At 39.6% G+C, this 23,937-nt stretch overlaps 1 protein-coding gene across 6 annotated transcripts in view; it reads left to right on the top strand.

The window, feature by feature from the left end:
• Window positions 1-23,937, top strand: part of LOC144021250 (high affinity choline transporter 1-like) — a 93,314-nt gene that overhangs the window by 34,181 nt on the left and 35,196 nt on the right. For all 6 annotated transcript variants that reach the window (XM_077525374.1, XM_077525371.1, XM_077525372.1 and 3 more), the window contains 3 exons: window positions 3,374-3,517; window positions 3,621-3,774; window positions 3,865-4,082. In XM_077525374.1, coding sequence (XP_077381500.1) covers window positions 3,374-3,517; window positions 3,621-3,774; window positions 3,865-4,082 — 516 coding nt within the window. The remainder of the gene's footprint in view (window positions 1-3,373; window positions 3,518-3,620; window positions 3,775-3,864; window positions 4,083-23,937) is intronic.

The raw sequence follows: 23,937 nt of genomic DNA, 5'->3' as shown, positions 1-23,937 counted from the left end.
ATTAATCAATATTGGATTGAATTGAAGTGAATTGAATTGGGGGAAAAATGAAATCGTATCGAACTGAACTCTTGTGAATCAAAATTGAATCGATTGAGGACATTAGAATCAATACCCAGCCGTAGATATTAGGATGACAAGCTGTGAGCATATTTGCTTGATCAGACGTAGCAGAAATGTGTGTGACAAATAAGTTAGTTGGCCTTTTCCTGTTCTATTTTCATTTCCAAGTTGATAATACACAAAGTAATAGTACGAGGTAAACAATAACCAAACGTGCAGCTACACGCACACCTGAGAGCGCTTGACGTTGACGTTATCCTTCGAATATGAAGCTATTTCGACAAGGAAAGTTGTGTGGCTGTGTCTCCAAATCAACATGGGGCAAATGAAGAGAAGTTGGAGTAATGAAATGTCATCACAGTTGCTTCGGCACTTTGCTAGTCAATGAATGTGAGTATGTGTAAATGATTTAGATAGGTATTATGGTATATGTTCAGGAAATTTATGTATATATGTTTTTGGCAAATGTGAATATGTTTAAGTGCGCTTGTGTATATATATAACTTGGTTTATACAGACACGGCGCTCCGCATACGCTTGTCACGCACTGCGCGTAGGGCACCAACTGCCTAAGGGGGCACCAAAAAACAAATCAAGCCCGTAAAAATAATCATATTAGTAATTATAATATCAGTGTCTAATACTTAAAATAAAAGCTTGTAACGCATGTTAATAAATACAAAAAATTAGCATTATTTACTCGACGAGCGGTATCGCTGGTCTACGTTGGTGCCCCCCCTCCCCTAGTAGTTTGTTCCTATTAGGGAAAGGGGGAGGGCTGCGGGGTGCACTTTTGCTCCAACGAAGCAAACTACTAGGGAAAGGGGGAGGGGGGTGGGGTGCACTTTATGCTTCAATCGCAAATTTGGCAGAAGTTTATTCTTGGATATCTGGACATGTCATCAAAAAGGCATCAAGAATTGGGGGCGGAAAAGAGGAAAAGAAAAAACAATGAGATGATGCTCGCGCGTCACTTGCAGGTATGACAATTTGTTTATTTTGTAGCAGCTACGTTTACATGACCACAGTTAGCAAAAAACAAAACAAAACAAAAACACTCCAAACCGCCGCAGTGGAATGGTTGTGACCAGCACGTTCATTATACGGTATGTTAAATGGAATGTGACGAGACAATATTGTTTCATATGGAAGGGCCAAGAGCGGCATGTACTGGTGAAAGTGTAATTTGAAAATAATAATAATAATGATCTTAAGGCTAAGTAGATTTCCTCATTTCATATTCATAGTTTTAACATTATGTTCAGAATTTTTACATAGTGCCCTATTAGTCCTTCTCTAAAAAGGTAGATTATTAACATTTTCATGGACCTGTGTTTTAAATAAAGGCCTGCACAATACCATAATCCTAATCAATTTAGAAAATGTTTGTACCATGGTTGGTTCAAAACCATATTTCATTGTAGAATCCCTGAATATTGTCTTGTATTTCTGGGGGGCACCACAAAACATTTATGCTTAGGGCACCAAAATGGCTAGCGCCGGCCCTGGGTTTACATATTTCATTTTAATAATAGTAAATTAGAATTGTATTAATAATGAAATAAGTTTAAATATAATTAGTAAAAGGGGTAGGACTAGATACGTTTCTAACTTCTTCCTACTCCCTTTTGAAAATGTAAGTTATGATTGATTGAATGATTATTTTATTGGGATTTTCTTTTCTTTGATTGTTTTTTTTCTTATCTCTGCTGTTCATCTGTTTATATGTTCAATAAAAAAAAAAAAAAAAAAGAAACCACTTACTCTTCATCCAAACTAACTTCTTTCAAATTAACCACTACTGTTTCTTTTTTGGATAATGTCTTGGAAAGAGAATCTTTATAAAAAAAAATAAAAATAAAAAAAAAAGTCTAAGGGATTCCTCCATCCATCCATCCATTTTCTTGACCGCTTATTCCTCACAAGGGTCGCGGGGGCTGCTGGCGCCTATCTCAGCTGGCTCTGGGCAGTAGGCGGGGGACACCTTGGACTGGTTGCCAACCAATCGCAGGGCACACAGAGATGAACAACCATCCACACTCACACGCACACCTAGGGACAATTTGGAGCGCCCAATTAACCTGCCATGCATGTCTTTGGAATGTGGGAGGAGACCGGAGTACCCGGAGAAGACCCACGCGGGCACGGGGAGAACATGCAAACTCCACCCAGGAAGGTCCGAGCCTGGACTCGAACCGGAGACCTCAGAACTGGGAAGCGGACGTGCTAACCACTCGACTACCGTGCCGCCCTAAGGGATTCCTATTTGTAATCAAATGTTTCCGCATGAGGATCTTGAATATGCGGTGCACTAAACATGCTAGTCCTGCTGATAACCTGCTATAGCTGCTGCTGAGCTGACCACTAATAATGTAGCCATCTAGGAACTGCTGTCACAATAGCTCTTAGTGTCTATTTAATGCTCACCATAGCAGTCCTGAGCATGTGCCCTGCATGTTGAATTAGCCTAAAAAACACTGGGGAACAATTTTGGGGAGGGGGTGGTGGCATTCTGCTATGCTGAGTTAAACTAAAATTGGAACGCTAATTCTACAACTGCAGTCAGTTTTCTACTAGCCTCGTCAAGATTTTCTCTCCACAGATTACAGTCCAGACATGCAAAATTCCACTGATTAGCTGTAGTAAGAAGAGCTGATTATGATTGGACTCCTCTCCAGTTACGTAGCAACTTGTTTGTGCAGTCACAATTGAGACAGTTCAGAGAGAGGTGTCCAGCTCCCAAATTTTAGTTTTCAAAGTGTGTAACTATTCCATCTTAGTGTTATTTTTACATACATACATACATACATATTATTTCATATGTTTAAAGAAAACTGGGATTCTATAGCTCAAAAACTTGACGTGATTGTGAAAATCTGACATGGATTTTGCGATCTGCGCCCAAAAGTTAGTTAAAGCCAGCTGTCTCTAACCTAACAAAACTTGAGTAATGTTTGAGCTGAAAAGTCTTCATCATCGTAACCGGAGCTGATTGACTGAGCAGCCTCGCTACAAGCTATATTTAGTTTCTGTCGCAGACGCTCATGATGGTTGTGAGCAGATGCGTTTGGTGGAGTTGTTGATTTGCATATACGTTTTTAGCTTTGTTTTGTGAGATTTATCAGCCTGACAGGAGTTTCAGTTTGAGAAATTCTGCAATCAACCCCTACATTTTTGTGATAGTTGTCTGTAAAGCCTCCACTACTGCTATGGCCAAGAGAAAGTTCGTTTAGGTTCCTACTTTTCAGTCAGACTGCAAACATCCTCAACTGAGTGCATAATGAAATCAGCTTTGTGTTTGTGTACACAGTGGGTGTGTGTACCTTTCCTGTTGACCAACCCTCACTCTGTGGACATCTCGCTGACGGCCTACAACGAGACCTTCCAGGCTCCCTGGATTGGCACAGTCCCGCTTGACGAAGCCGGCAAGTGGTTTGATGACTTCATGCTGCTGGTGAGTCGAGGAGCGCCTTCGAAAAAGATCTCATGTTCACTCACTGTGTGCTGGATTTTAGGGCAAAATGACACCGATGATGATGATGATGTGTTTGTGACAGGCTCTCGGCGGTTTGGCCTACCAAGCGTTCTACCAGAGGATTCTGTCGACCTCATCTTACACTCAGGCTCAAATGACCTGCTTTGTCTCCGCCGGCTTCTGCCTGGTTCTCGGTATCCCCTCAATCCTGGTGGGAGCTGTGGCAGCATCTACTGGTATGTTCACCTCATGTTATAAAGGCGTTCCAAGCCTTTTCTGTTTGGAACTCTTCCTCATTCCTGATCAATTATATAATCATTCCGTAGATTGGAACTCGACCCTCTATGGACTGCCAACTCCATATAACAGAGGCGAAGCAGGTTCCGTCCTCCCCATCGCCCTGCAGTACCTCACCCCCACCTACGTGTCCATCATCGGGATTGGAGCGGTAGCTGCGGCTGTCATGTCCTCCATGGACTCAGCCCTGCTGTCCTCCGCATCGCTGTTCTCCTCCAACATCTACAAGAACATCATCCGCAAGCAGGTGAGAATAGCAACAATGTGTTTCTTGAGATACAGATGGAATTGGGCCGGATGTAATTTTGTGTATAGTACATTGCAGCTCTTTTTTTTTTTTTCATCTCTGGAGCGACATGGCTCAGTTGTAGAGTGGTTGTCTCTCCCATCCATGAGGTGATGGGTTTGATCCTCACCCCTGGTTACCATGTCAAAGTGTCCTTGAGCAAGACACTGAACCTCGATTTGGACCTAGCAGCAGTCCGACCACTGATGTGTGTATGGGTGAATATGAGGCTTATACTACATTCAGACTGAACCGAAAATATCATGACGCTACGCTGGTCTCGCGCCTCTTTGTTTGCGAGGGTTCTCAATAGAATATGTTTCGCTCCACGCCGCAACGGAGGAAGAGGAGGGATTCCCGCATCGGGAGGTGGTGCTAACTTTATTGTAGCATTGCTAGCTTGCTTCACACTAGGACAATGAAACAAACTAACTCAACAGATAAGCCAACCTCCACGCTTCTTCCCCCAAGCAGTCTCCTTTTTGGCCCGGTCCCGGTACACGTAGATCGCCGTGTCGTACAGCTCCTTGCAATCGCGCCGCCGGAAACGCCTCCCCCACTGTTGGTCTGAAGTTGGGTTGCCAACTTTCTCATCCCGAAATAAGGGACAGGTGCACGGCACGGTGTCATGGTGGTGTGAGCATGATGTCTGAAATGTATATTCTGATTAGATTTGAAATGCGCAAAGTTTGTACATTCCCTTTAATCCTTACTGCAGGCCATCATTATGTAACCTCATACTAAACCTCAACGAAACCACAATTTGTCTCTTTCCTTGCAAAAGAGAAGCGTGACTCACCAAATTGACTTTTTTCATGTATACTTGTTGAAACAACACAGTCTTTTCTTTCTTACAGGTTTATCCATTCTCTCTTCCTAACCGACCGGACAACACTCCACATTATTATTATTATTATTAATAATATTATTAATATTAGGACTCCGGTTCGAGTCCAGGCTTCGGCCTTCCTGGGTGGAGTTTGCATGTTCTCCCCGTGCCCGCGTGGGTCTTCTCCGGGTACTCCGGTCTCCTCCCACATTCCAAAGACATGCATGGCAGGTTAATTGGGCGCTCCGAATTGTCCCTAGGTGTGCTTGTGAGTGTGGATGGTTGTTCGTCTCTGTGTGCCCTGCGATTGGCTGGCAACCAGTCCAGGGTGTCCCCCGCCTACTGCCCAAAAGCCAGCTGAGATAGGCGCCAGAACCCCCCGCGACCCTTGTGATGAATAAGCGGTCAAGAAAATGGATGGATGGATGGATGGATGGATTATTAATATTTTCTAGCCACTTGTGCAGTATAAACGGCTACAACAAATGTACGTGACATCCAAACCTGCCTGCCTGATGCCTGTGATTGGCTGACAGGTGCTATGCTTAGTGAAATTGACGTTTTAGCTGATCTAGGACCTGTAGAGTGCGGTTTGCTGTGTTAAGTGCTGATTGCAAACTTGCCAGCAAGCTAAATTGTTGCAGTATTTGTTCATAAATAGTACGAGAATATATCTTGTATTGCTCCAGCTGATACGTTTGCAGCCGACGTATTAAGATTGTCGTTTAGAGGTGACATGAAGCTGTGACAAAACCAGGAAGCTCTCTCTCTCTAGTTGCCTCTCTTACCTTGCAAGATCTCCACATAACGTCACACCCAGCGACTCATTTTATTGGCTACAAGCAACTTCCTTGTCACTTGTCAACCTACGGGAGCAGCCGTGGTCCAAAAATTGCAAAGATGTCGTTTGCTGCCTTTCGTGTAAGAATTGAGAATTATTTTACGGGACTTTTGACGTCCCGTATGGGACATAACAATTTAGCCCAAAATGCGGCACGTCCCGGCTAATGCGGGACAGTTGGCAAACCCTAGTCTGACATAGCATTAAATTGTAAAGCACTTTAGGCACCATATGGTGTAGTTAAAGCGCTATACAAAAGAAGTCCATTTACCAATTATTTTTAGTTGACTTGTATTTATTTGAAACGTGACATTATTGTATATCTCTGGTTCTCAACCTTGTTGGAGGTACTGAACCCCATCGGTTTCCTATGTGCATTCACAAAACCCTTCTTCATTGAAATTTTTTTTTTCTTTCAAATTCAAGACATAGCTATAGAGTTTACTGGTGACCAAAATGAACATGGAGAGTATCCTTTTGATTAAATCTGGCTCTCTTCACCTTGAATTCAGAAAGGGTTGTGTTCTTGTATCCCCCATCTCCGTGCATGTTAAGGGTTACTTTAGTTTTGCCAATTGTGCTGGATTAGAAATGCTCAACTAAGCATAGCAAATTATGCAGATAGGATGCTGACTCCCATCAATTAAGTGTTCATTTATAGAGCACTTTAAAAAAAAAACATCGCTGTTTTCTTACCCAGCGGCAGCAGCTACAATGAAGGCCCCACAGTTTATCGCTGTGGAACACCAGGCATGGTGATGTAATAATTACTGACTCATAGAAAGTGACACTCACACAATTAAGCTGCTTCCAACCGCTACACATGGGAGCGAACTAAATGACAATATTACAAGCATTTCTGTAACACTATTGTCGTGTTTTTTTTCTTTTTTTTGTCTATCCGTGACGTGCTGATTCCAGTTATTGGTCCGGTCCGATATTCATGAACCGTGGCGTCGATTTGGCCGTCCCATTCACTCGGCAGTCATGCCGCTGTACTGATCCATGAGCGTTAAAAGTTTTGGTGTATCTTTGCAGCTTTTACAGACTTTTTGAGGGTCGTGTGAGCATTTGTTGTTCACTTCACCAAGCTTGGCAGCAATAACGTGCATGGTGGTTCAATGGCTTGGGTGAGTCCGATTCAAAGTCGTGCTGATGACTTGTCTCCCAAATGTTTACAAGAGCCTGTACCTCTGTCCATATATCCGTTCACTTTTCCTCCATTTTAAAATATTGCAACCAATGAGGACATAATCATAACTAACTAGAAAATGCCATTTCTGGGGAAATGGCATGTGAAGGCTGGAGAGCTGAATGAATACCTGTGGAATTATTTGCAATGATGTTGAATGATGTTGAATGATATTGAATGGTGTTGAATGATGTTGAATGATGTTGAATGATAATGAATGATGTTGAATGATACTGAATGACATGGAATGAGCTGAACATGCTGAAGTTGGAATGGTTTGAATTCATCCAGAAATCTAGAAGCATTAGAAGAAAAATAGCACAGAAGTAAAAATATATCAGCAAAAAACAATTCAAAGTCGTGCTGATGACTTGTCTCCCAAATGTTTACAAGAGCCTGTACCTCTGTCCTCCTATCCGTTCACTTTTCCTCCATTGTAAAATATTGCAACCAATGAGGACATAATCATAGCTAACTAGAAAATGCAATTTCTGGGGAAATGGCATGTGAAGGCTGGAGAGCTGAATGAATACCTGTGGAATGATTTGGAATAATGTTGAATGATATTGAATGATATTGAATGGTGTTGAATGATGTTGAATGATGTTGAATGATACTGAATGACATGGAATGAGCTGAACATGCTGAAGTTGGAATGGTTTGAATTCATCCAGAAATCTAGAAGCAGTAGAAGGAAGAAAAATAACAAGGAAGAAATCAAGTAAGAAATGGAGGAAGTAGCAAGTAATCGGGTAAGCAATGGAGTAAAGTGAGAAGAATTAAGTAAGCAATGAAGTAAGGAAGGTAGAATCGAGTAGCAATGGTGTAAGGAGTAGCAAACTTAATAAGCAATGGAGTAATAGTCACTGTTGAAATCAGGTCACATTTGCATTAGTATACTAAGCTAGCATTAACATGCTAAGCTAATATTAGCAATAGCATGCTAATGTAGCATTAGCATTCTAATCTAGGATTAGCATTAGAATGCTAAGATAACATTAGCATTAGTATACTAAGCTAACATTAGCATGTTAAGCTAACATTAGCATTAGCATGCTAACTTAGCATTAGCATGCTAAGCTAGCATTAGCATGCCCAGCTAGCATTAGCATGCTAACTTAGCATTAGCATGCTAACCTAACATTAGCATGCTAAGCTAGCATTAGCTTGCTCACTTCCTGTTGATTTCAGGTCACTTCCTGTTGAAATCAGGTCACTTCTTGTTGAAATCGGGTCACTTCCTGTTAATATTATGTCACTTCCTGTTGATTTTAGGTCATTTCCTGTTGATTTTAGGTCACTTCCTATTAAAACAGGTCACTTCCTGTTGAAATCTGTTCACTTCCTGTTGATTTAAGGTCACCTCCGGGTCACTTCCTGTTGAAATTCGGTCACTTTCTGTTGATATGAGGTCACTTCCTGTTGAAATCAGGTCACTTCCTGTTCAGGTCGGAGCATATCCTGGCAAGAATCCCAGGCATACCTAATCAATTGGCCAAAATGGTCGCCGCCTTGGGGGGGGCAGGTTGGCGAGAAACCTGGGCATATCATTTGTCTAAAATGGCCGCCGTGCATGGTAAGTCGGAAAATGGCTGCCGTGCGTGGAAAGTTAGGTGGTAAGATGGAAGAGCATGTATTGGTGGAATATACTGAAGTTGGAATGAAGTGAATCGGATGAAAAATGTGGAAGTAAATGTGAAATGTAGAATCGCCCATGTAGAATGTGGGAAATAATCGGGTACAAAATGGGGAATTGTGGGTAAGGTGTGAATTCTGGAACTGAAAAGCTGGAAGAGCTCATGGCGTGAAGTGCTGGAATATACTGAAGTTGGAATGAAGTCAATCGGATGAATAATGTGGAAGTAAATGGAAAATGTAGAATGTGGGAAATAATCGGGTGCGAAATCGAGAATTATGGGAAACACGTGAATTTTGGAACTGAAAAGCTGGAAGCGCTCATGGCGTGAAATGGAATATATTGAAGTTGGAATGAAGTCAATCGGATGAATAATGTGGAAGTAAATGGAAAATGTAGAATGTGGGAAAAAATCGGGTACGAAATCGGAAATTGTGAATTTTGGAACTGAAAAGCTGGAAGAGCTCATGGCGGGAATTACTGGAATATATTGAACTTGGAATGAAGTGAATCAGATGAAAAATGTGGAAGTAAATGTGAAATTTTGCATCTCCGGAGTGCAGGAAAAGGTCTGCATTTTGGGACAATCAGAAAAATCGGGTACGAAATCGTGAATTGCGGGTTTCAATAACTTTTCATCGTCAACATAAGATGAATCACACCAAGTTTGAAGATGATCGGACAAACTCTGTAGGAGGAGTTCGTTAAAATAAGAACCCTATGAAATGGCCCAAAAAATGGCCACACGTTCCAAAGTAAATCAAAATGGCGGACTTCCTGTTAGGTTTAACATATGGTTCATAAAGAGTTTTTTGTACTTCGAGGGCTGTTACATATGTCCTCAAATTTTGGTAACGCTCGGTGAAACGTACAGCCGGGAATGCTTCATTAAGTAAGAATTTTGAAACTCTAATAAATTTGATGCCTTGCCCCCGTCATATAGTACATCAAAACGTTTAGATTTTTTACCATGATGTTGTCCCAGGTGTTGAGATACAGCCCAAGAAGTCAATCGGGTTAACCGTGTAGGAGAAGCGGGCAAAAGTATGACCCATGTAAATGTGCAAAAATTTAAATGATCATACCTCACTTCCTGTCTATTTTAGGGTACACATATCAAAGAGGTTTCTTTTCATCTGGATGTGCTACAGGTGCCACACAATTTTCATAGCCGTAGGACAATCGTAGCGGACCTGGGATCCGTTTAACCTATGTAGGGGGCGCTAAGGAGCCATTTTTCTGTTATCATGTACGCCGACTTTAAAATATCAAATTTTTCGCCAGGCCTGTCGTGTGTGTAAAGTTTTGTGAGTTTTCGTTCACGTTTAGTGTCTCAAAAATGTGATCGTTTGCGGAGAAGAATAATAATAATAAGAAGAAGAATAACTAGAGCTGCGAGCAGCTATAAAGGGCCCTCGCAACCCGGGCCACGTTGGGGTACTTGCACGTCGGGGTATTGGCACGTTGGGGTACTGTCAAATCGGACAAGGACCATCTAAAATGTTTTTGACAAGCCTTGTGTGTGCAAAGTTTAATCAAAACGCAAAATATGGTGTGCAATTCCCAAAATAAATTCAAAATGGCGGACTTCCTTTTAGGTTTAGCATACGGCTACAGAATACTTTTTGTAGGTCTTAGACTAATAGGTATGCCTCTGAGTTTTCACAAATCTAGATCAAGTCAAGTCATCTTTAGTTATTTCGCGCTTGAATCATCCAATCGGAAATGCTCCATAAAAATGTATAGAGGGCGCGATTTATTGCAAATTGCACAAGAAATCTCTAAAAATTCATGTTCATGACAAGTCTGATGTGTGTGCAAAGTTTCATGAGTTTTCACACATGTATAGACCAAAAAAAATAAGCAAACAATGCATCGCTATGGCAACAGCATGTGACAAAATAAAAAACTTTCGATAACTTTGCATCTTAAACATCTTAAGATGAAACACACCAAGTTCGAAGACGGTCGGATGAATTTTGTACGAGGAGTTCGTGAAAATATGACCTCTAAGAAAGGCCACAAAAAATGGCTACAAATGCCGACGTAAATCAAAATGGTGGACTTCCTGTTTGGTTTAGCAGATGGTTCCAAGAGACTTTTTGTACATCGTGGGCTCTTATGTATGCCTCCAAATTATCATAGCGCTAGGTGAAACGTACAACCGGGAATGCTTCGTTAAAGAGGAGTTTTTTTAGCTCAAAATGTGATGCCCGCCGGCCCCTGCGGGACTTCCTGTTGGGTTTAGCACAGGTCACCAAGAGACATTTTTGTACATCTTGGGCTGTTACATATGTGTACAAATTTTCGTAGCTCTAGCTGCGTCGTCCAACTGGGAATGCTTCATTAAGAAGGATTTTTTTCCTTTGCAAAAAGTGCATGCCACGACAACAGCGTGCAACGAAATAAAAAACTTAAAATAACTTTTCATCTTCAATATCTTAAGATGAATCACACCAAGTTTGAAGATGATCGGATAAACACTGTAGGAGGAGTTCGTTAAAATAAGACCCCTATGAAATGGCCAAAAAAAAGGGCAACACATTTCAAAGTAAATCAAAATGGTGGACTTCCTGTTAGGTTTAGCACATGGTTCAAAAAGAGTTTTTTGTAGGTCATAGTCTGTTACATATGTGTACCAATTTTCGTAGCTCTAGATTAAACGTACAACCGGCAGTGCTTCGTTCAGTAATTATTAAACTCTAAATTTGATGCCCCGCCGCCGTCATATAGTATGTCAAAAACTTTTGATTTTTTACCATGATGTTGTCCCAGGTGTTGAGATGGTACATCCCAAGTTTGAAGTCAATCGGGTTAACCGTGTAGGAGAAGCGGGAAAAAGTATGACCCCTGTAAATGTGCAAAAATGGGCCAAAATTGGACATTTAAATACTCATATCTCACTTCCTGTCTATTTTAGGGTACATATATCAGAGGTTTTTGTTCATCTGGATGTGCTACAGGTGCCACACAATTTTCATAGCCGTAGGACAATCATAGCGGGACAGGGATCCGTTTAACCTATGTAGGTGGCGCTCCAGAGCCATTTTTCTGTTATCATCTATGGCGACTTTAAAATATAAAATTTTTCGCCAGGCCTGATGTGTGTGTAAAATTTGGTGAATTTACGTTCACGTTTAGTGTCTCAAAAATGTGAAGCTAATAGGTATGCCTCCCAGTTTTCACAAATCTAGGTCAAGTCATCTTTAGTTGTGTATCGCTTGAATCATACAATTGGAAATGCTCCATAAAAATGCATAGAGGGCGCTATCGAGCACAACGTTGGGTTACTTGCACGTCAGGGTACTGGCACGTTGGGGTACTGTTACATGGAACAAGGACCATTTAAAATGTTATTTTTTTCCATGCCTTGTCTGTGCAAAGTTTAATGAAAAAGGCCAAAAATGATGTATAATTCCCAAAATAAAATCAAAATAGCGAACTTCCTCTTTGGTTTGGCAAATGGCTGCATAATACTTTTTTGTAGGTCTAGCATAATCATACAATCGGAAATGCTTCATAAAAATGTCTAGAGGGCGCTATTTATTGCAAATTGCACAATAAATCTCTAAAAATTCATGTTTTTGACAAGTCTGATGTGTTTGCAAAGTTTCATGAGTTTTCACACATGTATAAATAAAAAAAAAAAAAAAGCAGCACTTGGCAAACAATGCATTGCTATGGCAACAGCGTGTGACAAAATAAAAAACTTTCGATTACTTTGCATCTTAAACATCTTAAGATGAAACACACCAAGTTTGAAGACAGTCGGATGAATTTTGTAGGAGGGGTTCGTTAAAATATGACCCCTGAAAAAGGCCATAAAAAATGGCAACAAATCCCATCATAAATCAAAATGGCGGACTTCCTATTTGGTTTAGCACATGGAGACTTTTTTGTACATCGTGGGCTCTTATGTATGCCTGCAAATTATCATAGCGCTCGGTGAAACGTACAACCGGGAATGCTTCATTAAAGAGGAGTTTTTTTAGCTCAAAATGTGATGCCCGGCCCCTGGGGGACTTCCTGTTGGGTTTAGCACATGGCACCAAGAGACTTTTTTTGTACATCCTGGGCTGTTACATATGTCTACAATTTTTCGTCTATCTAGCTGCTTCGTACAACTGGGAATGCTTCATTAAGAAGGATTTTTTTCCTTTGCAAAAAGTGCATGCCACGACAACAGCGTGTGACGAAATAAAAAACTTGCAATAACTTTTCATTTTCAACATCTTAAGATGAATCACACCAAGTTTGAAGATGATTGGATAAACTCTGTAGGAGGAGTTTGTTAAAATATGACCCCTATGAAATGGCCAAAAAAAATGGCAACACATTCCAAGTAAATCAAAATGGCGGACGTCCTGTTAGGTTTAGCATATGGTTCAAAAAGAGTTTTTTGTACCTCGAGGGCTGTTATATACCTCTACAAATTTTGGTAACTCTAGGTGAAACGTACAGCCGGGTATGCTTTGTTAAAGAGGAGTTTTTTAGCTCAAAATGTGATGCCCGGCCCCTGGGGGACTTCCTGTTGGGTTTAGCACAGGGCACCAAGAGACTTTTTTGTACATCTTGGGCTGTTACATATGTCTACAAATTTTCGTAGCTCTAGCTGCTTCGTACAAATGGGAATGCTTCTTTAAGGATACTTTTTTTCCTTTGCAAACAGTGCATGCCATGACAACAGCGTGCGACGAAATACAAAGCTTTCAATAACTTTTCATCTTCAACATCTTAAGATGAATCACACCAAGTTTGAAGATGATCGGATAAACACTGTAGGAGGAGTTCGTTAAAATAAGACCCCAATGAAATGGCCAAAAAAATGGCAACACGTTCCAAAATAAATCAAAATGGTGGACTTCCTGTTAGGTTTAGCATATGGTTCAAAAAGAGTTTTTTGTAGGTCATAGCCTGTTACATATGTGTACCAATTTTCGTAGCTCTAGATTAAACGTACAACCGGCAATGCTTCGTGAAGTAAGAATTTTTAAACTCTAAATTTGATGTGTCGCCGTTGTCATATAGTATATCAAAAACTTTAGATTTTTTACAATGATGTTGTCCCAGGTGTTGAGATGGTCCATCCCAAGTTTGAAGTCAATCGGGTTAACCGTGTAGGAGAAGCGGGCAAAAGTAAATGTGCAAAACTGGGCCAAAATTGGACATTCAGATGATCATACCTCACTTTCTGTCTATTTTAGGGTACACACATCAAAGAGGTTTTTGTTCATTGGGATGTGCTACAGGTGCCACACAATTTTCATAGCCGTCGGACAATCGTAGCGGGACAGGGATCCGTTTAACCTATGTAGGTGGCCCTATGGAGCCATTTTTCTGTTATCATGTATGGCAACTTTAAAATATCAAATTTTTCGCCAGGCCTGATGTGCGTGTAAAGTTTGGTGAGTTTTCGTTCACGTTTAGCGTCTCAAAAATGCGATTGTTTGCGGAGAAGAAGAATAACTAGAGCTGCGAGCAGCTATAAAGGGCCCTCGCAACCTGGGCCACGTTGGGGTACTTGCACGTCGGGGTACTGACATGTTGGGGTACTGTTTCATAGGAAACCGTCTAAATTGTAAATGTTTTTGCCATGCTTTGTGCTTGCAAAGTTTCATGGAAAGGCCAAAAATGATGCACAATTAACAAAATAAAATCAAAATGGTTTGGCACATGGCTATAGAATAATTTTTGTAGGTATTAGACTGATAGGTGTGCCTCCAAATATTCACACATCTAGCTGAATCATATAATCGGAAATACTTCATAAAAAATGTCTAGAGGGAGCTATTGAGCCATTTATTACAAATTGCACAACAAATCTCTAAAATATTCATGTTCTTGAGAGGTCTGATCTGTGTGCAAAGTTTTGAGTTTTCGCTCATGTTTAGACTTTCAAAAAAAAAAAGCATTTTTCTTTGCAAACATTGCATCGTTTGAGCAAAGGCGTGACAAACAATTTCAATAACTTTTCATCTTTAATATCTTCAGATGAAACACGCCAAAGAATGAAGACAATCTGATAAGTTTTGTAGAAAATATGAGGCCGATAAAAGGCCCCCAAAAATGGCTACAAATAGCAAAGTAAATCAAAATGGCTTCCTGTTTGGTTTAGCATATGGCTTTAGAAACTTTTTTGTCAGTCTTAGGCTGATAGGTATCCCAATTTTTAAAAATGTAGCTCAATCACACATTTCCAAAAGCTTCATAAAAATGTCTATAGGGCGCTATTGAGCCATTTATTGCAAATTGCACAAGAAATCTCTAAAATATTCATGTTTATGACAAGTCTGACGTGTGTGTAAAGTTTCATGAGTTTTCGCTCGTTTAGACAAAAAAAAATAAAAAGCAGCATTTTACTTGGCAAATAATGCATCGCTATGGGAACGGCTTGCGACAAAATAAAAAAAACTTTCGATAACTTTGCATCTTAAACATCTTAAGATGAAACACAACAAGTTGGAAGACAGTCGGATAAATTTCGTAGGAGTTTGTTAAAATGTGACCCCTAAAAAAGGCGTAAATCAAAATGCCGGACTTCCTGTTTGGTTTAGCATATGGTTCTAAGAGACTTTTTTTGTACATCGTGGGCTCTTATGTATGACTCCAAATTATCATAGCGCTAGGTGAAACGTACAACCGGGAATGCTTCGTTAAAGAGGAGTTTTTTTAGCTCAAAATGTGATGCCCGGCCCCAAGGGACTTCCTGTTGGGTTTAGCACATGGCACCAAGAGACTTTTTTGTACATCGTGGGCTGTTACATTTGTCTCCAAATTTTCGTAGCTCTTGCTACTTTGTACAACTGGGAATGCTTCATTAAGAAGGAATTTTTTCCTTTGCAAACTGTGCATGCCACGGCAACAGCGTGCGACGAAATAAAAAGCTTTCAATAACTTTTCATCTTCAACATCTTAAGATGAATCACACCAAGTTTGGAGATGATCGGATAAACTCTGTAGGAGGAGTTCGTTAAAATAAGACCCCTATGAAATGGCCCAAAAAATGGCAACACGTTCCAAAGTAAATCAAAATGGCGGACTTCCTGTTCGGTTTAGCATATGGTTCAAAAAGAGTTTTTTGTACCTTGAGGGCTGTTACATATGTCTTCAAATTTTGGTAACTCGAGGTGAAATGTACAGCCGGGAATGCTTCATTAAGTTAGAATTTTGAAACACAAAATTTGATGCCTCGCCTCTGGTGGACTTCCTGTTAGGTATAGCATATGGCACCAACAGGCTTTTTTGTAGATCATAGTCTGTTACATATGTGTACCAATTTTCATAGCTCTAGGTTAAACGTACCACCGGCAATGCTTCGTTAAGTAAGAATTTTGAAACTGTAAATTTGATGCCCCGCCACAGTCATATAGTATGTCAAAAACTTTAGATTTTTTACCATGATGTTGTCCCAGGTCTTGAGATGGTACATCCCAAGTTTGAAGTCAATCGGATTAACCGTGTAGGAGAAGCGGGCAAAAGTATGACCCCTGTAAATGTACAAAAATTGGCCAAAATTGGACATCTAAATACTCATATCTCACTTCCTGTCTTTTTTAGGGTACACAGATGAAAGAGGTTTTTGTTCATCTGGATATGCTACAGGTGCCACACAATTTTCGTAGCCATAGGACAATCGTAGCGGGACAGGGATCCGTTTAAGCTATGTAGGTGGCGCTACAGAGCCATTTTTCTGTTATCATGTATGGCGACTTTAAAATATCAAATTTTTCGCCAGGCCCGATCTGCGTGTAAAGTTTGGTGAGTTTTCGTTCATGTTTAGTGCCTCAAAAATGTGGTTGTTTGCGGAAAAGAATAATAACAAAGAACTAGAGCTGCGAGCAGCTATAAAGGGCCCTCGCAACCCGTGCCACGTTGGGGTATTTGCACGTCGGGGTACTGGCACGTTAGGGTACTGTTTCATAAGAAACCGTCTAAATTGTAAATGTTTTGCCATGCTTTTTGTGTTTGTTCACATTGCTATGGAATGCTTTATCGAGGTATTCGGCTGATAGGTATGCCTCCCAATATTCACACATCTAGCTGAATCATATAAAAAAAAAATTCTTTGCAAACAATGCATCGCTACAGCAAAGGCGTGCCACGTTGGGGTACTTGCACGTCGGGGTGCTGGCACGTTGGGGTACTGTCAAATAGGACAAGGACCATCTAAAATGTTTTTGACAAGCCTTGTGTGTGCAAAGTTTAATCAAAACGCAAAATATGGTGCGCAATTCCCAAAATAAATTCAAAATGGCGGACTTCCTTTTAGGTTTAGCATACGGCTACAGAATACTTTTTGTAGGTCTTAAGCTAATAGGTATGCCTCCCAGTTTTCACAAATCTAGGTCAAGTCATCTTTAGTTGTGTATCGCTTGAATCATACAATTGGAAATGCTCCATAAAAATGCATAGAGGGCGCTATTGAGCACAACGTTGGGTTACTTGCACGTCAGGGTACTGGCACGTTGGGGTACTGTTACATGGAACAAGGACCATTTAAAATGTTAGTTTTTTCCATGCCTTGTCTGTGCAAAGTTTAATGAAGAAGGCCAAAAATTATGTATAATTCCCAAAATAAAATCAAAATAGCGGACTTCCTCTTTGGTTTGGCAAATGGCTACATAATACTTTTTTGTAGGTCTAGCATAATCATACAATCGGAAATGCTTCATAAAAATGTCTAGAGGGCGCTATTTATTGCAAATTGCACAATAAATCTCTGAAAATTCATGTTCATGACAAGTCTGATGTGTTTGCAAAGTTTCATGAGTTTTCATGTGTATAAAAAAAAAAAAAAGCAGCACTTGACAACTGTTACATGGAACAAGGACCATTTAAAATGTTAGTTTTTTCCATGCCTTTTCTGTGCAAAGTTGAATGAAAAAGGCCAAAAATGATGTATAATTCCCAAAATAAAATCAAAATAGCGGACTTCCTCTTTGGTTTGGCAAATGGCTACATAATACTTTTTTGTAGGTCTAGCATAATCATACAATCGGAAATGCTTCATAAAAATGTCTAGAGGGCGCTATTTATTGCAAATTGCACAATAAATCTCTGAAAATTCATGTTCATGACAAGTCTGATGTGTTTGCAAAGTTTCATGAGTTTTCATGTGTATAAAAAAAAAAAAAAGCAGCACTTGACAACTGTTACATGGAACAAGGACCATTTAAAATGTTAGTTTTTTCCATGCCTTGTCTGTGCAAAGTTGAATGAAAAAGGCCAAAAATGATGTATAATTCCCAAAATAAAATCAAAATAGCGGACTTCCTCTTTGGTTTGGCAAATGGCTACATAATACTTTTTTGTAGGTCTAGCATAATCATACAATCAGAAATGCTTCATAAAAAGGTCTAGAGGGCGCTATTTATTGCAAATTGCACAATAAATCTCTGAAAATTCATGTTCATGACAAGTCTGATGTGTTTGCAAAGTTCCATGAGTTTTCATGTGTATAAAAAAAAAAAAAGCAGCACTTGACAAACAATGCATTGCTATGGCAACAGCGTGTTACAAAATAAAAAACTTTCGATTACTTTGCATCTTAAACATCTTAAGATGAAACACACCAAGTTTGAAGACAGTCGGATAAATTTTGTAGGAGGGGTTCGTTAAAATATGACCCCTGAAAGTTTTTCCTTGCCCGGTTGGAGGGTTAGATCAGGGGATGTCGCAACTTGTTTGTGGTTAAGTGCTACAGAAGTAAATGTGTCTTAACAACCTCATGATTGAATGTGTTTTCAATTCTCTAGGATGTGATTGGATTGTATCAATTAAATGTTCTTATAACTGATTCAGTGAGTAGTAAAAATAGTGTGTCAAGTATAATGACATGAAATATAAGGAATACAAAAAACAAAACAAGAACCCTCTAAATTACACATTTTGTTCCAGGCTTTATGTGCGTGCATAGTTTGAGTATACACCTAGGTTTAGGCCAGGAGTGTTCAAACCTTTTGCAAAGAGGGCCGGGTATGGTAAGGTGAAAATGTGTGGGGCCTAATCAACCATTTAGTTTAGCCTGACATAATTTTTTTACATGCATATGTAAATATATATATGTGGACCAATGTGTACATATGTCTACAAATTTTTGTAGCTCGAGCTGCTTCGTCCAACTGGGAACGCTGCATTAAGAAGGATTTTTTTTTTCCTTTGCCAACAGTGCATGCCACGACAACAGCGTGCGACGAAATGAAAAGCTTTCAATAACTTTTCATCGTCAACATCTTAAGATGAATCACACCAAGTTTGAAGATGATCGGATAAACTCTGTAGGAGGAGTTCGTTAAAATAAGACCCCTATGAAATGGCCAAAAAAATGGCAACATGTTCCAAAGTAAATCAAAATGGCAGACTTCCTGTTAGGTTTAGCATATGGTTCAAAAAGAGTTTTTTGTACCTCGAGGGCTGTTACATATGTCTTCAAATTTTGGTCACTCTAGGTGAAACGTACAGCCGGAAATGCTTCATTAAGTAAAAATTTTGAAATGCAAAATTTGATGCCCTGCCTCTGGCGGACTTCCTGTTAGGTTTAGCATATGGCACCAACAGGCTTTTTTGTAGATCATAGTCTGTTACATATGTGTACCAATTTTCGTAGCTCTAGATTAAACGTATAACCGGCAATACTTCAGATGAAACATGCCAAAGAATGAAGACAATCTGATAAGTTTTGTAGAAAATATGAGGCCTATAAAAGGCCCCCAAAAAATGGCTACAAATAGCAAAGTAAATCAAAATGCCGGACTTCCTGTTTGGCTTAGCATATGGTTCTAAAAGACTTTTTTGTACATCGTGGGCTCTTATGTATGCCTCCAAATTATCATTGCGCTAGGTGAAAGGTACAACCGGGAATGCTTCGTTAAAGAGGAGTTTTTTAGCTCAAAAAGTGATGCCCGGCCCTTGCGGGACTTCCTGTTGGGTTTAGCACAAAGCAGCAAGAGACTTTTTTGTACATCGTGGGCTGTTACATATGTCTACAAATTTTCGTAGCTCTAGCTGCTTCGTACAACTGAGAATTCTTCATTAAGAAGAATTTTTTTCCTTTGCAAACAAGTGCATGCCACGACAACAGCGTGCAGCGAAATAAAAAGCTTTCAATAACTTTTCATCTTCAACATCTTAAGATGAATCACACCAAGTTTGAAGATGATCGGATAAACTCTGTAAGAGGAGTTCGTTAAAATAGGACCCCTATGAAATGGCCAAAAAAATGGGAACACGTTCCAAAGTAAATCAAAATGGTGGACTTTCTGTTAGGTTTAGCATATGGTTCAAAAAGAGTTTTTTGTACCTTGAGGGCTGTTACATATGTCTTTAAATTTTGGTAACTCTAGGTGAAACGTACAGCCGGGAATGCTTCATTAAGTAAGAATTTTGAAACTCAAAATTTGATGCCCCGCCTCTGGCGGACTTCCTGTTGGGTTTAGCATATGGCACCAACAGACTTTTTTGTAGGTCATAGTCTGTTACATATGTGTACCAATTTTCGTAGCTCTAGGTTAAACATACAACCGGCAATACTACGTTTAGTAAGAGTTTTGAAACTCTAAATTTGATGCCCCACCGCCGTCATATAGTATGTCGAAAACTTTAGATTTTTTACCATGGTGTTGTCCCAGGTCTTGAGATGGTACATCCCAAGTTTGAAGTCAATTGGATTACCCGTGTAGGAGAAGCAGGCAAAAGTATGACCCCTGTAAATGTGCATAAATTGGCCAAAATTGGACATTTAAATACTCATATCTCACTTCCTGTCTATTTTAGGGTACACACATCAAAGAGGTTTTTGTTCATCTGGATGTGCTACAGGTGCCACACTATTTTCATAGCCGTCGGACAATCGTAGCGGGCCAGGGATCTGTTTAACCTATGTAGGTGGCGCTATGGAGCCATTTTTATGTTATCACCTATGGCGACTTTAAAATATCAAATTTTTCGCCAGGCCTGACGTGTGTGTAAAGTTTGGTGAGTTTTCGTTCACGTTTAGTGTCTCAAAAATGTGATTGTTTGCGGAAAAGAATAATAACAAATAAAAAGAAGAAGAATAACTAGAGCTGCGAGCAGCTATAAAGGGCCCTCGCAACCCGGGCCACGTTGGGGTATTTGCACGTCGGGGTACTGGCATGTTGGGGTACTGTCAAATAGGAAACCATCTAAATTTTAAACGTTTTTGCCATGCTTTGTGTTTGTAAAGTTTCATGGAAAGGCCAAAAATGATGCACAATTAACAAAATAAAATCAAAATGGATTGGCACATGGCTATATAGAATACTTTTTGAATATATTAGGCATGCCTGCCAATATTCACACATCTAGCTGAATCATATAATCGGAAAGACTTCATAAAAATGTCTAGAGGGCGCTATTGAAGCATTTATTGCAAATTTAATAAGAAATCTCTAAAATATTCATGCTTATGACAAGCCTGATGTGTGTGTAAAGTTTCATGAGTTTTTGCACATGTTTAGACCAAAAAAAAAAAAGCAGCATTTTACTTGGCAAACAATGCATCGCCATGAAACGGTGTGCGACAAAATAAATAACTTTCGATAACTTTGTATCTTAAACATCTTAAGATGAAGCACACCAAGTTTGAAGACAGTCGGATAAATTTTGTAGGAGGAGTTCGTTAAAATATGACCCCTAAAAAAGGCCACAAAAAATGGCTACAAATCCCAACGTAAATCAAAATGGCGGACTTCCTGTTTGGTTTAGCAGATAGTTCCAAGAGACTTTTTTGTACATCGTGGGCTCTTATGTATGCCTCTAAATTATCATAGCGCTAGGTGAAACGTACAACCGGGAATGCTTCGTTAAAGAGGAGTTTTTTACCTCAAAATGTGATGACCGGCCCCTACGGGACTTCCTGTTGGGTTTAGCACATGGCACCAAGAGACTTTTTTGTACATCGTGGGCTGTTAAATTTGTCTCCAAATTTTCGTAGCTCTAGCTGCTTTGTACAACTGGGAATGCTTCATTAAGAGGGAATGTTTTCCTTTGCAAACTGTGCATGCCACGGCAACAGCGTGCGACGAAATAAAAAGCTTTCAATAACTTTTCATCTTCAACATTTTAAGATGAATCACACCAAGTTTGGAGATGATCGGATAAACTCTGTAGGAGGAGTTCGTTAAAATAAGACCCCTATGAAATGGCCCAAAAAATGGCAACACGTTCCAAAGTAAATCAAAATGGCGGACTTCCTGTTCGGTTTAGCATATGGTTCAAAAAGAGTTTTTTGTACCTTGAGGGCTGTTACATATGTCTTCAAATGTTGGTAACTCTAGGTGAAATGTACAGCCGGGAATGCTTCATTAAATAAGAATTTTGAAACACAAAATTTGATGCCTCGCCTCTGGCGGACTTCCTGTTAGGTTTAGCATATGGCACCAACAGGCTTTTTTGTAGATCATAGTCTGTTACATATGTGTACCAATTTTCATGGCTCTCAATTAAACGTACCACCGGCAATGCTTTGTTAAGTAAGAATTTTGAAACTGTAAATTTGATGCCCCGCCACCGTCATATAGTATGTCAAAAACTTTTGATTTTTTACCATGATGTTGTCCCAGGTGTTGAGATGGTACAGCCCAAGTTTGAAGTCAATCGGGTTAACCGTGTAGGAGAAGCGGGCAAAAGTATGACCCCTGTAAATGTGCAAAAATGGGCCAAAATTGGACATTCAAATACTCATACCTCACTTCCTGTCTATTTTAGGGTACACATATCAAAGAGGTTTTTGTTCATCTGGATGTGCTACAGGTGCCACACAATTTTCGTAGCCATAGGATAATCGTAGCGGGACAGGGATCCGTTAAACCTATGTAGGTGGCGCTACAGAGCCATTTTTCTGTTATCATGTATGGCGACTTTAAAATATCAAATTTTTCGCCAGGCCCGATCTGCGTGTAAAGTTTGGTGAGTTTTCGTTCATGTTTAGTGCCTCAAAAATGTGGTTGTTTGCGGAAAAGAATAATAACAAAGAAAAAGAAGAAGAAGAAGAAGAATAATAACTAGAGCTGCGAGCAGCTATAAAGGGCCCTCGCAACCCGGGCCACGTTGGGGTATTTGCACGTCGGGGTACTGGCATGTTGGGGTACTGTCAAATAGGAAACCATCTAAATTGTAAACGTTTTTGCCATGCTTTGTGTTTTTAAAGTTTCATGGAAAGGCCAAAAACGATGCACAATTAACAAAATAAAATCTAAATGGATTGGCACATGGCTATATAGAATACTTTTTGAATATATTCGGCATGCCTGCCAATATTCACACATCTAGCTGAATCATATAATCGGAAAGACTTCATAAAAATGTCTAGAGGGCGCTATTGAGCCATTTATTACAAATAGCACAACAAATCTCTAAATAAAATATTCATGTTCTAGACAGGTCTGGTGCGTGTGCAAAGTTTTGTGAGTTTTCACCCATATTTAGACTCTCAAAAAAGCATTTTTCTTCACAAACAATGCATGGCTACAGCAAAGGCGTGTGACAAAATAAAAAAATTCAATAACTTTTCATCTTAAATATCTTAAGATGAAACACGCCAAAGAATGAAGACGATCTGATAAGTTCTGTTGAAAATATGACCCCTATAAAAGGCCCCAAAAAATGGCTACAAATACCAAAGTAAATCAAAATGGCAGACTTCCTTTTTGATTCAGCATATGGCTTTAGAAACCTTTTTGTAAGTCTTAGGCTGATAGGTATCCCAATTTTTACAAATCTAGCTGAATCATAAAACACAAAACATTTGCAAAAGCTTCATAAAAATGTCTAGAGGGCGCTATTGAACCATTTATTGCAAATTGAATAAGAAATCTCTAAAATATTCATGCTGATGACAAGCCTGATGTGTGTGTAAAGTTTCATGAGTTTTTGCACATGTTTAGACCAAAAAAAAAAAGTAACATTTTACTTGGCAAACAATGCATCGCCATGACAACGGCGTGCGACAAAATAAATAACTTTCGATAACTTTGCATCTTAAACATCTTAAGATGAAGCACACCAAGTTTAAAGACAGTCGGATAAATTTTGTAGGAGGAGTTCGTTAAAATATGACCCCTAAAAAAGGCCACAAAAAATGGCTACAAATCCCAACGTAAATCAAAATGGTGGACTTCCTGATTGGTTTAGCATATTGCTCCAAGAGACTTTTTTTGTACATCCTGAGCTCTTATGTTTGCCTGCAAATTATCATAGCTTTAGGTATTTAATCAAAACGCAAAATATGGTGTGCAATTCCCATGCATTGCTATGGCAACAGCGTGTGACAAAATAAAAAACTTTCGATTACTTTGCATC

This window comes from Festucalex cinctus, chromosome 6 (assembly GCF_051991245.1).
Source record: "Festucalex cinctus isolate MCC-2025b chromosome 6, RoL_Fcin_1.0, whole genome shotgun sequence".
In the NCBI taxonomy this organism is placed as follows: domain Eukaryota; kingdom Metazoa; phylum Chordata; class Actinopteri; order Syngnathiformes; family Syngnathidae; genus Festucalex; species Festucalex cinctus.
The sequence above is the reverse complement of the archived record's forward strand: the minus strand, read 5'-3'. Positions and strand labels throughout refer to the sequence as shown.